At 38.5% G+C, this 13,518-nt stretch overlaps 1 protein-coding gene across 5 annotated transcripts in view; it reads left to right on the top strand.

Annotated features, from left to right (window-relative positions):
- Positions 1-13,219, top strand: part of LOC117857323 (serine/threonine-protein kinase ATM) — a 46,422-nt gene extending 33,203 nt beyond the window's left edge. For 3 of the 5 annotated variants that reach the window (XM_072294156.1, XM_034739932.2, XM_072294155.1), the window contains 28 exons: positions 233-299; positions 389-463; positions 538-660; positions 1,027-1,191; positions 1,271-1,372; positions 2,492-2,643; positions 2,747-2,948; positions 3,028-3,075; positions 3,164-3,247; positions 4,178-4,261; positions 4,392-4,472; positions 4,556-4,642; positions 4,719-4,781; positions 5,447-5,587; positions 5,691-5,747; positions 5,832-5,891; positions 8,265-8,359; positions 8,451-8,559; positions 9,248-9,337; positions 10,800-10,879; positions 10,967-11,045; positions 11,138-11,184; positions 11,312-11,411; positions 11,506-11,637; positions 11,745-11,879; positions 11,961-12,026; positions 12,367-12,507; positions 12,594-13,219. In XM_072294156.1, the coding sequence (XP_072150257.1) occupies positions 233-299; positions 389-463; positions 538-660; positions 1,027-1,191; positions 1,271-1,372; positions 2,492-2,643; positions 2,747-2,948; positions 3,028-3,075; positions 3,164-3,247; positions 4,178-4,261; positions 4,392-4,472; positions 4,556-4,642; positions 4,719-4,781; positions 5,447-5,587; positions 5,691-5,747; positions 5,832-5,891; positions 8,265-8,359; positions 8,451-8,559; positions 9,248-9,337; positions 10,800-10,879; positions 10,967-11,045; positions 11,138-11,184; positions 11,312-11,411; positions 11,506-11,637; positions 11,745-11,879; positions 11,961-12,026; positions 12,367-12,507; positions 12,594-12,671 (2,743 nt within the window). In that variant the 3' untranslated portion in view covers positions 12,672-13,219. Of the gene's footprint in view, positions 1-232; positions 300-388; positions 464-537; positions 661-1,026; positions 1,192-1,270; positions 1,373-2,491; positions 2,644-2,746; positions 2,949-3,027; positions 3,076-3,163; positions 3,248-4,177; positions 4,262-4,391; positions 4,473-4,555; positions 4,643-4,718; positions 4,782-5,446; positions 5,588-5,690; positions 5,748-5,831; positions 5,892-8,264; positions 8,360-8,450; positions 8,560-9,247; positions 9,338-10,799; positions 10,880-10,966; positions 11,046-11,137; positions 11,185-11,311; positions 11,412-11,505; positions 11,638-11,744; positions 11,884-11,960; positions 12,027-12,366; positions 12,508-12,593 lie in introns of those variants that run through there. The other 2 variants (XM_072294154.1, XR_011898344.1) reach the window with 2 other exon arrangements.
- Positions 13,220-13,518: the final 299 nt, after the last annotated feature.

A 13,518-nucleotide genomic window follows, 5' to 3' on the forward strand; every position in this document is an offset into this window, starting at 1 on the left:
TGTTTTGTTAAATTTCCACAATCTAGTTCTGTGAGAACGGAAGCTTACTGAGCCCTAAAATACAGTTGCAAAATTTAGGAAAACTCAATTTTGTTTAGTCTCTACAATCTACTTCTGCGAGGACCAAACTGACTGGGCTATGCAGATGGCACTAATTTTCCTTATTTTGATCACCTTTACAAACCTGCTTCCTAACTTCTGATATTGCTGACTTATTTGTTAAATGCTTCAGTTGCTTAAGATCTCTGGAGAATGGTGATTCTGAGGAGTTCCATGCGAAACTTTGTCAAGCTAAGATGGTATTATTCACAACTTCTTCTGTGGTAACTTCCATAAGTTGAAATTGATGCGAATGTTATTTTAAAATATTTACTTTGTCCCCTTCTAGGATCTTGTGTTGGCTTTGTCAAGTACTAGCATGGAAAGCACAAAATACATACATTCTACCATCCTTAAGTTACAGGTTAGGCCTTCTTATCGTATGGTGTACATATTGGTGGATCATTCGGGTGCATTATGCCTTGTTGTTTCCCATAGATGCTTGATCATGTTACCATGGTTTGGGACCTGCGTTGGAGCCTTTGTCACAATCAAACATCAGAATCTTTACCAGGAACCAAGAAATTTTCTCCTGTTTCCACTATCCCTACTGGGATGCAGGTTCTGCTCACATCTCTCTTGGCCAGTTCTATCATTCTGTTTTAGATGCATGCAATTCAATTTATATTAACACTTCAGATGATGAGTTCAGGAACTTTGCGAATGTCTTTATTAGCATGATATTGTATGTTGATGTGTCAAGAATTGTGGAATAGGGACATAGATTCACTTGAACTTAGCAGTTCATTCCCATTGGCTGCTTCATTTGTACCTTCAAGATGCTGTTTGTTTGGCCAAACTTAAGCACCTTTTCCTCTGTAGAAACAAATAAACTGTATAACTAAATAGAAAGTGTTTACTCTAATACCTCTGTTAGTTGTTTTTTTTTCCTGGCTGGCTAATTTCTTTAAAATTTTTGCTATGTAGTTGGAGCTGCTGGATAAAGAGTGGAACTTCATCGTGTTCCAAACAGAACATAACCTTGATCTTTTTGAACCTTTCCTAGCATTCAGGCGTGCCCTCCTTAAGGTTTTAGGTTGTGAAGAACATCTCGTAACTCATTTATTTCAATCCGCTTCTGCACTCCGAAAGGTACTCTCATTGTTGTTGATCGTGGCCACTGTTTCACATTGTAGTTCTTACGTCATTATGATTCTTTTTCTGGATTCAGGGATTAAGGTTTTCTTTGGCAGCAGCTGCTTTATATGAACTGAAAGAACATTGTTTTCACCAAGATGGGGGCATCATGCCAAATACTTATTTCCTTTCAAGGGTACACATTTTACCATTGAGTTATCAAACTGTTGGTTCCATATCACCACTATTTGAGTTGCCCTGCATCTATAGTGATACAGTTCCATCATGAAAAGAAAAGAAGTATTGTACAAATTCTATCCTTCTAGCATTGTTAGGAATTTTGTTGCAAATTGAGGCTTTGTTTATGCTACTATACAGTCTTCTATATTGATGTTTGTGAGTCCAAGTGCAATGTTCTAAATAATACTCCGGCTGGTTTCTTTTTCTGTGGCGTACTGGATTTGTGATATTTTACCAAAAATATATTGCTTTCAATACAACAAAAACTTTATTCCCAAGCAAGTTGGGGTAGGCTAGAAATGAAACTTCAATTTTTACCAAAATATATGGCATTCATGCAGTTTAATTCTATTTTCTCCTTATTCGTTTCTGTTGTAGCCTTGAGTTGCTTGAGGGATTTGGGGATAGATTAGAAGGGGAAATTAAAGGAAGAGGAAGGGGCAGTATGGTTCACATGAACAATAACACAATGAACGACTCAGGTTGTTACCTTAGAAGGATGCCCTTCCTGCACGTGTTTTACCCTTAGTTTTCCCTGGTTTTTGTCATAGCTTTTTAACTCTAAATTCAGCAGCACCTTAGGAGGATGCCCTTTCTGCAGGTGTTTTACCCTTTGTTCTCCTTGGGTTTTGTCATAACTTTTTAATTCTTAAGTTCACATATGTTACAAAGGATTTTTTTTATACGAATTCTATTGAATCAGCTGTCTCCTATGAAAATCTTGTGCAATTCCTACCTTCCAAATGTACTTCAAATCTAGATTAGTCATAGAATTGTATTGCTTCAATAGTACTGCAATCCATGCATTGGACAGCTCTAGCAATTCCTTCGAATCGTACAATCCTTTTTCCTTTTTGTGTCATTATGAAGTTTTGCAAATGGACTAAGCAGCTTCTGAGATGTTGTATTTTGCACTAATAATAATGCACCTATTGATTTTTGAAATATACTGAATCTACATCTTTGTTTGAGCTTAAACATTTTGCTGTTTATTAATCACCTCCTTGTGAGCATTTGTTGTCTTTGATCTATTGGTGCTCGTATTATGTTAACCCTACATTTGTTTGCTCTACAGCTTGAAGAGGCTAAACTGCTGAGAGCACAAGGGCAGCATGATATGGCAATTAGTCTTGGTAAATACATACTACAGAAGCATTCTGACAAGAAAGACGTATCAGATGTCTATCGACTAGTCGGCAAGTGGTTGGCTGAAACAAGATCGAGCAAGTAACTATTGACACTTTGTGGCTCACATTTGGTCTCTGTCTTAGAACTGTTTCCAGTTTTTTGATGTGTAATAGTGTGAATGCTCTTGATAATTACTCTGTAGCTCCGGAACTATCATTGAGGATTATTTAAGACCTTCCATGGATCTTACTGAATTTAAGAAGAGCACAGACAAAAGGTACATGTCCAGGCAGTGTCGAACACATTTCCATATGGCACATTATACATATAGTTTATTCAAAAGCTACGAGGAAAGACTTTCATCTAATGAGTGGCAAGCAGCTCTGCGACTAAGGAAATACAAGGTAACCTATTGAATATGACAATCCGTCAATATTTGGCTTCAAACTGTATTACTTTTAACACAGGTTCTATTCATTGCAGACTAGGGAGTTGGAGACACTGATTAAAAGACTGAAAAGTTCATCTAAGGCAAGTAGATGGCCATTACTTTTGAGGTCCTTCAAATTCCAATGCTTTTGTTCGTGATAACTTACATGCTAATCTTTCGATTCTTCAGGGTGTAAAGACTGATTACTCAGTAAAAATCCAAGAGTTACGGAAACAACTTGCACTAGACAGAGAAGAAGCACAGAAGATTCAGGTGTGCGCTTAGGTTTGGTATTTGGTAATGATAACTTTAGAGAGGATCTTGAGGATATTTTCTCATCAATTATATTGGAATGTTTGATCATCAATTATAGAAGTATAACTGTAGTCCAATTGTTCTATGAAACATCACTTAACTGAAATAGCTAGTATACATGAACACAGAATATTAATGGGTCTAGCAGAGCCTTTTTTAACATGGAAAGCATGTATTAAAATACTTTGACTGCCAAACACATTGTTGTTTTGCAATACTGCAAAATAATGTGATATTTTGTGCATGATGTTTCAAGAAGTTTCCAGAAACTGTAAAAACTATAACTCCTAAACAGGCCCTCAGTTGCCATATCCAAAGTTAAATGGCAAAAATTTCATCCTGCTAACCAGGAATAATGCTTCCATTTATGGTTTATTTATGAGAAGTGCGTAAAATCACTATTCTAAAAATTTATACCAAAACATAGATATATCACATATCATGCTGTACACACATGTCGAATTCCACCATTACTCTGGGCTATGTACCAGAAAATACAATGCACTGCCCACATTTGATTAATTATCCAGTCATCTACGATGCAGTAGTGAAACTTTTCTCAATAGCATTAGCATAGCATTACAGATATTACATGAATGAAAAATTATTGGATTTTTGTGGATCATTGCATTATGCAGTTTTCATGAATGAGGTGCAGCCATGCAGTTTCCACTCGGGCACCAAATTCTGGATCACTTCTGTATTTAGATTAGATGTCAAGTAATCTGAACACTTAATATCTAATAAGAAACCAGTTACATAATTTAAACCTTATTGTTTAAAAGTACATTTAAATGCTGTGCAGAATCTCCCGATTAATATTAATCTTGTGTCATCATTATCCAATTTGCCTTTTCATCTTTTGCTAAATTTGAATTCTCTGGTTAGGATGACCGGGACAATTTCTTAAATCTAGCACTTCAAGGGTACCAACGTTCCCTTGTTGTTGGTGGCAAATATGACCTACAAGTGGTATGTCATTTGTATTCGGATATCCATACATCTGCTAATCATTACTATTATTTTTTTTGCCACATCAACCAAACTATTCTTTTGCTGGTAATTCATTTTATTTTGCTTCACCGGAACATTTTCTCTTCAGGTTTTCCGGCTGGTCTCACTGTGGTTTAGTCTTTTCTCAAGGGATCAAGTTGTGAAAGCAATGATGAAAACAACAAAAGAGGTTAATTTTTAAGTTCTTTTTCTTTATTGAATTTGTACTGATGTCAGCTTCATAAAAAAGAAAACTTCATTCTTGTTGTATAGGTCCAATCCTACAAATTCATACCATTGGTTTACCAAATTGCTTCGAGACTCGGAAGCTCTAATACTCAGGGCTCATCAAACTTCCAGGTATATGTATGGTTTATAATTCATTTTCTGTGGATTAACATAATTTCTCAAGTAACAATATTGTTTTCTGTAGCAGATTGCCTTAGCTTCACTTTTGAAGAAAATGGCTCTCGATCACCCATATCATACAATATTTCAGGTACCTTATATGTATATGGAAAAAATGATCACTAAATATTACTCCCTTGGTTTCATATTGATTATAATATTGCTAATAGTGTTAATGACTAGTGCTATCTGCTAAGAACAGATATAGTTTATCTCGAAAGTACTGTATCTCAAGATGATGCATTGAGTATGTTGCTCTGTTGATGTAAGATAAGAGTTGCTAGTATCCCAACTCCTGCTGCCAGGAAGTATTGTGCAAGTTGGTTTCTGTTTGTGTAACATCTGTGATTCTGTGAACGCTCACCATAAGATCATGAGGATACGAGGATCCATAATTTAAAAGCGAAATAACATATGATACGATTACAATAAGTTATACGGATTCATGAAATGTGTATGCCGATGCAGTTACCAGTTTTCATATGCAATGAGGGCTACTGAGGAAAAAAAGGCCCATCCATCAAACTTGAGTTCCATCCATAGTATTTTCCAGGGACAGTATACATGTGCTCCGGCTGAAATATTCAGAGTGTGCATCTCAACTTAGATCTAACAGATTACCGCAGTTAGTGTAGTGTGAAGCAACTGCATTATGTCTTAAATTAATATCAATTACCAGATCTTTTTCAGACTATTTTCAGAACTTAGAACTAACTGTTTTGCTGTGCATATCTTCTGTGATTAATTGGTTTTCAGCTTTTGGCTCTGGCAAATGGTGATCGTGTTAAAGACAAGCAAAGGAGTAGAAGTTCTTTTGTTGTAGATATGGAAAAGAAGCTTGCTGCTGAAAATCTGTTAAAGGAGCTATCTTCCTGTCATGGAGCTTTGATTTGTCAGGTTCCAATTCTATTGAAACTTTTACATGTTCTTACCGCTGAAGTGGAGCAAGTATTTGCTGTTACAAGATATTCTTTATGATGTTCATTTCCACATCTTATAGATGAAACAAATGGTTGAGATCTACATTAAGTTGGCTGAACTGGAGACCAAGAAGGAGGTCAGTACACTTTCCAAACAGGAACTTGGAAACTTTATCCATATTCATCATGTTGACATTATTTTCCATCCAACTTATTGTCAGGACACTAACAAAAGAATTCCGCTGCCCAGGGAGGTCCGGAGCATTTCTCAGCTTGAACTTGTAAGATAACCTTTTATGAAATATGTTTTTGTGAACTTGTTTTGCGTCCATAGCCATTTAGGCCTTGTTCGGTTAATCCCCTTTAGGCCTTGTTCGGTAGCCATGGATTAAATCCCTAGGTGGAACCTATCCAGGGAGGGATTAAGTGAATCCCTCCCATCACACTCAAACCCTGTGGCGATTGCTTCCCCTAATCCCCCTCTTGGTTTTGAGTGTTTGGTTTGACTGGGAACTAATCCATGCAGGTTTTCTGTCCTTCTCAGTAGTATAAACCAACGACAACACCCAGTGCAACAAACAGTCCATTGCTCAATGGCAAATACAATGCATGTACCCGTACAACTACAGACAAGAGATAAAAATCACGATGTAAAGCAGAAGACCAAGTGAGATCTGAAGCACAAGTGACTAATGTTTCGATAGTAAACTGGAAATGATAGACCAAAAATAACTAACAAAGAAAAGAAAGAAATCACTGTCAACATATTAGAATGACACTTTGGCATATCACAGGTCCCAATGTTGTTTCATTCCTTGTAGCCAGTTCTTTATCCTCACCTGAAAAGGAAAAATTTGGGAAGAAAACACATTAGATATAAGAATCAACACAATTTACTATGGAAGCAATTATCTATGGATGGACAGGGCAAACAAACAAGATGGCTACAAGGGGACCTTTCCTCATTTCATTTCTTTTGGAAACCACCCCTCTGCATACTGGTTACAATTCCCTCATCTTTATGCACACAAAAATGGGTCGGTTGCATAACAGTAACGATGCAAGGGGGTCAACTAAAGGACCATTGCTGCAACAGATTGCAGACAGGAAACCCCAAAGCTATGTTTAATATACACACAACAACTGGGAAAGAATTCATCGGAAATGATCACTTCATACATTAGCCAATGTTTGGAACTTCATACATTACTAGTACATATGTATACAATGAGGTGTTTAACAATGACAGCTGACAGAAGTCACAGAAGCAGAACCTGTGAGATTGTTAAGGGTTCGCAAAAAATATGCCTTCCAGTTAGGATTTGTGTTTATCAAGAATCTTACTTTAAATTTCATAGTTCACAGTAATTGAGTTAACTCAAGCAAGGTTCTGCTTCAGTCTGATCTCATGGAATGCATGTGTCAATTAGGAAAAAGCTAAGCACTAACAAGTTACTTTATACAATCACATTGTAATGTAGAGGTACATGTCCATAATGCTGAAAGTAAAAGAAACACACAGAAATTTGTTTGTACAAGCACGATTAGTTTGTTGATAGCACGAAATTGGTCACACTGATAGCCTTGAGGCTGAAGGCCATTCAGCTACTTTTGCTAAACAAACACACAGAAATTCTGACGGCGGTCATTGACAAGTAAACAAAATTTTGAGGCTCTGAAAGTACCATACAATGCTTGTATTAACACTAACGAGGCACCCGCGATGACCAAATCATCTATACATGTAATCATTGCAACACATCTACTACAGTAGCAATACTGCCACCAACGGTTCAATAGTACAACTGTTGAACCAATTTTCAGGCAAATCAACAACCCCATTTTGCGAATCAAGAACTCCTACACGAATCAAGAACTCCTACACGAATCAAGAACTCCTACATCTAGATCAGGGCATGTGAATCAGAACCCTAGCACGTAGGGGAGAGAAGAGGACAAAGGCGAGGATGGGTGACTCACCGGCAAGAAGACAACCACAGAAGGGGATGGGCGCTTAAGGGGAGAAGACCGCATCGGCGTCGGCGTGCCGACCTGCCGTGCCGCCAACCTGCCCTTGCGGGTATCCACCACTGCTGTCGGGAGGGGTCGGCGTCCTCCTGCTGCTGCACCCGCTCTGCCGCCACTGCAGCCGGACAGCTGGAGATGTCACGGCGCCGCCCCCCTCGCGTGCGCAGAGCCGCACTACCTCCCGTCGCCTCCGCCCTCGCGCAGAGCCGCAGACGAAGAGGTTTCGTTCCACGCCCCTGAGAAGATGTTCCGTTCCCGGGCTGGGGTGGGAGGAACAACCGGTGTTGGGCCGGGATTCAACATGCGCCGGGGTTAAACGAACAGTAATTTCTCGGTGGGCCAGGATCCTAACCAGGCCGGGGTCACCCCCGTGAATCAGGCTGCATTCCCCGCCGGGAACAGCATAACCGAACAAGGCCTTAGGGGGATTTTGACTTGTTAGGGATTTAATCCCTCCCAACCCCTCTCCAATCCTCTCCAATCCCCTTCAAACCGAACAAGGCTTTAGGAAGTCAGGGTAGTCTCAAATAAGACGAAACATTTTGTTCTTTATTTGTAGGACTCATAACCCATTTCAAATTATTATAGTTTGAATTTTTCTTTTGATTTCTTGTTGGCTTCACCAGGTTCCCGTTGTGACTGCTACAGTTCCAGTTGACCCTAGTTGTCAGTATGAAGTAGGTTCCTTTCCACATTTTAGTGGGTTGGCTGACTCTATTATGTAAGTTGGGTTTTGCGTTTTACACATTACTTGCTTGTTGCTCCTGGAGATTCTGTCTGATATTTGTTGACTGTTGGCGTTCTTATGGCAGGATAATGAATGGAATTAATGCTCCCAAAGTTATAGAATGTTTTGGCTCAGATGGTAACAAATACCGCCAACTTGCAAAATCTGGAAATGATGACCTGCGACAGGATGCTGTATGTTCTTCTCTTTCAGTTTTAATAATGAGATTTCTAAGAGTTGTGTTTGGCATAAAGATTTTGACAGCCTGGGCTACCAACTACGAAGAATGTTCTAGCACTTTTTATCCTTTTTCCAAACATTGAATTATGTAGGTTCTGTTCAACCTTCTAACTGCAAGTGGTTTACAGAAAGATTCCATATTTATCATTATTTATATTTGTGTGCCATCAGTGCCACAGATATTGCTGTCTTCATTAGTAACACCAATATACGCTGGCATAGGTGCAACCAGTATACACACAACTGCTGGTAGCAACCACTAGATAATTTGTTTGGCATACTAAACTACTGACCATATTGAATGATAGTTCCCAAATAAGATTTGAGATTCTAGACTGCAGTATTTATATTATACTGTACATCTCGTTACTGTTAGACAATGAGTATAGATTATGGTTCTGTTGACTAGATTATATTGGCATATTTAAGTAATAGTGCTTTATTAGATTCTCAGCCAAATCAATGATCTAGTCACATCAAGTTCACTTAGCCTTCTCTGCCATGTCATGTAATCTGATAATGTTCCCCTTAAATGTCGTGAGTTGAATTGGCAGGAGAGAATCTCAGAGTTGGTAAATGAGAATCTATTTTGTGCAGCATATATTTTGGGATGAATGAGTAACACCAAATGTGAAATTGCAGGTGATGGAGCAATTTTTCAGTTTGGTAAATACTTTCTTGCAAAATCACAGAGATACTTCTCAAAGGAGATTGAGAATCCGTACATACAAGGTAGCAGCGAATGCCATAAATTTAATAAAGTCTTCTCTGTTTTGTAATTCTGGCCCTTGAATATTTGTCTGTCATAAATTTCATCATTGCTTAGTTAAGTTATCCATTGAAGCACTTGTCAGAATTTTAATCTAGGAGCACTTGTGAAGGACTCATCACTAGTGCATGCCTTGTTCTTTTTTATGAAATATAAGTAGGGGAGAGACCTACTGAAGTGACAAGAAAATTAAGCATTAAGTTATAATACAAGAGGATGCATATGATGACAAAGACCTCTGACCCAAATAAGATTAGATATAGGATCCTAAGGATGTCTTAACATGGCAGGTAGAAAGCTTGCTTGGTACATAATAATACCTATATGCTTTTAACTTATTTGTGGTTGAATTGAAATAAGGTTGCAGATGTAAAATTCTTATGTTTGAAAAGATAGAAATCTGCACATCCCTATCTTTTATAGTACATCTGTAAACTTCATTATTGTGAACTTGGAACATTTATTCACACTATATAAAGCACAAAACTTAAACAGATGCCCCTTAATTGCAGGGCAAAATATCAAAAGAGTTTCATTCAAAAATTTAATGAATGGTGTTATTTAATGTATGGTGGCATTTAATTAATTTACTGATGTGGAAGTAAAGTTGGAATTCTAGATGCTTACTATTTCAAGATATTCTCTGCTGTGAATCATAGTTTGAATTTTTCATTTTTCAGGAGACCTGATGTTTTGTACTTGCTTTAGCCTTTTATGGATAGTCCTTAACATTTGACTAATTTATTTGCTCCTCAAACTGTGAGCCATCAACAACCATTATTAGCAAAAATATTTTTTATTTTCAATCCTTTTAAATCTAATGTTTTATTGGTAACCCCGCCCCCAATTTTTTTTAAATAACCCCTTTTGTCAAACTATGGGCCTTGTCAAGTTGTCGTAGCAAAATTGTCTGCCACACCAAGGGTCCAAGGCACATGGCTGGAGTGGCAAGGATGGGACCACACCATGGGCCTTAGCATGGGCAAATGGGCGATCACGCCAAGGCCCTTAACATGGCCAAACAGCTGACTGCACCGAATACCCTTGGCATTGCAATATTGCCACACAAAGATTCGATGAGGGTTATTCTAAAATCGTTATTTGGGGAGGAGTTATTAATTATTAAGAGTTAAAACTCCATAACATTGTATTCTTTCTATTTCTTCCGCAATTTTAACTCCTGAGTTCTGATATACCTTTGTTTCCATTTATTTTCTAAGTTCCTAGTATACATTTAGTACATTGCTAGGCACTCACTAGCTACGGTTCTGTAGCATGTTTAGGGTAATCACATTATAAGTGTATAATGGCACCATTCTGTGTAATGTGTCTGGTACTTGTAATGTTGGTAAAGCCTGATTAATCATACCCATGCTTACTTTTGGAAATATGACAAATCTCTAACTACTTGCTCCTGTATCTTAGGTTGTTCCTTTTACCCCAAGTGCTGGTGTTGTTGAATGGGTAAATGGCACTGTTCCACTCGGCGAATATCTATTGGGGAGGTCTCTGTATACATGATCTCAGTTCTAATATTTAAACTGTATCCTGAATGCTTTGTATTTATTTGCCTTTTTCTTGGGTTTATACAGTACTAGAATCAGTGGAGCACATGGACGATATGGAACTGGGGACTGGACGTATCTTCAATGCAGAGAGTATTTAATGAGTGTATGTTCACATGTTGTCTAGTTTTTCGAAATCAATTTTTGCTACTAGATCATGATGAATGTATGCCCAATTTGAAGGAATTTATTTTGTAGGAAAAGGACAAAAGGAGGGCATTTCTTAAAATATGCAATAACTTTAGGTCTTTTCTTTATCTCTATTTCCATTTGCCAATAATCTGATATGTACACAAATGCAAGATGTGGACATAAAAAGCATATCATGTGTGCCTCTTACACTTCTTCCCCCCCTTTTCCTACAATAACCAGGCCTGTAATGCACCACTTCTTTCTCGAGAAATTCTTGCTGCCTGCTGATTGGTTCCAAAGTAGACTTGCTTACACAAGAAGTGTGGCAGCAAGCTCAATGGTAATTTCTTTTAGTTGTCAAAATGCAACTCACATCATTGTCCTGGACAACTACTAAGAATACTGCATGATGCCTATTATTTTAATGCGTTCAGGTAGGATACATCGTGGGACTTGGGGATCGCCATTCCATGAATATTCTAATTGACCAAGACACAGCTGAGGTTGTACACATTGATCTTGGTGTTGCATTTGAACAAGGTCTCATGCTTAAGACACCTGAACGGGTATGTGATGAACCAGAACCATCACATTGTATGTTCTGAGCTTCTGCAAGTAATAATTGCTAGTTCTTCCTTTGTGAACCATGTTCTTTTTTTCTCCCTGGTTGTAGGTTCCATTTCGGCTGACAAGGGACATTATAGATGGCATGGGTGTTACTGGTGTTGAAGGTGTGTTTAGAAGATGTTGTGAGAAAACTCTGTCTGTCATGAGGGCAAATAAAGAAGCATTGCTCACGATCATCGAAGTATGTATGTTATCAAATGTTTTAAGTAATTAAGTGAGTTCAATACTTTAGCTCCTCCTGAGACTGGATCAAATGTATCAGGTTTTCGTTCATGATCCTCTATATAAATGGGCACTCTCACCACTGAAAGCTTTACAGCGTCAAAAGGTAAGAAAATTTGCTTTACTTGATTTCATAACACTCATGTTCATACAACTGGGAGTTACCGGTATGCTTGTTAGGACTTGAGATAGGTAACCAGTACAATAAAGAGCAGCCAGTATTAGGGACGTGTAACTTTGTTGTAATCAAATGAACTCTCAGAAGCCAAGCAAATTCAAAGATCTGAAACCTAATAAAACAACAGCAACAGCGCTTTTTTGTCCCAAGCTTTTTTGTGCAACTGGTATTTGTGTACACTGGTTTTTGACCATGCTGTTGAACACAGATATTCTGTCGGAGAATCTTCCTGCAGGCAACCCATTGAACTGGTATATACGTTTTGCAGGAAATAGAAGATACTGACTCGTGTTTGGATGACTCTCAAGAAGCTTATGAGGGCAACAAGGATGCAGCTCGTGCTATACTCCGTGTTAAACAGAAGTTGGATGGGTACGAAGACGGTGAGATGAGAAGTGTGCAGGGCCAGGTAACCATCTCGTTGATACCAAAGCGTTAAGATATTTACACTTTTGCCAATGCAAAATCACATTGATCTCTGTGTTTGCCTTTTAGGTCCAACAACTCATACAGGATGCGGTAGATGTTGATCGATTGTGCCAAATGTTTCCTGGTTGGGGACCTTGGTTGTAAGCTCCATGGAAATGGATGTAAATTTTGATCAAAGGCAAGAGCAATTTTGTTACTTGTGAAGCTTTACTCGTATGGGGTGTTTCTCCACTTACCCCATTAGACCCTCCGTCAACTTCCTACGGGGCATGATTTGCTGCCTTCAGTACCTGAGCACAAGGGAAGCATGGCATCTGGATGAAGGTCAAGGGGTTGTACAGTTATACATACCACTGCCGATAGCTGTTAGAATTTTGAAGGTCTGCGGTCAAGAGACACTGGCATCTGGCAGTTATCCAAACGTGGGTGTTTGTAAATCAGTTCGACAAGCCTAGGAGGCCACGGTCTGGCTTTTTCTTTTTTCGAATTTAATTAGTTTGAAAGCCATACGGATAGACGCTGCATCACTTGTAGATGCCATCTTGCAGCGTATGCTTCTATCGGCATTGCTGCTTGGATGGTTGGATGCCGTTACCTTTTTGTTTTCTGTTTACTTTGTATACAAGCACTTGAGGCTGTATGTAACTGTTGTACTATCATGATATAGACATAGAAAAGGGATCGTTTGATCATTGATGGTTGATGAAGCAGTACTGCAGTAGGTAAGTACAATTATGGCATTATAGCGAGCTAGCCTGTGCCCGAATTACGCAGAGTAAGAACGAACCCATGATCTGCATTCTTGGACAGATAGTTATGTCCTATAATAATTATTTGAAACATTATTCTTGAATATGCACTGCTCCCTTGTGCGGAAAGCACACAAGCTCGCTCAGTTGGCTAGAGCTCAGCTAGTGAGTTGCAAACCGATGTCATGAACTGTAGCAGACGGTGCCAATGATAAAACCTTACCCCTCCATTTCAAAATGTA

Source organism: Setaria viridis, chromosome 5 (assembly GCF_005286985.2).
Source record: "Setaria viridis chromosome 5, Setaria_viridis_v4.0, whole genome shotgun sequence".
In the NCBI taxonomy this organism is placed as follows: domain Eukaryota; kingdom Viridiplantae; phylum Streptophyta; class Magnoliopsida; order Poales; family Poaceae; genus Setaria; species Setaria viridis.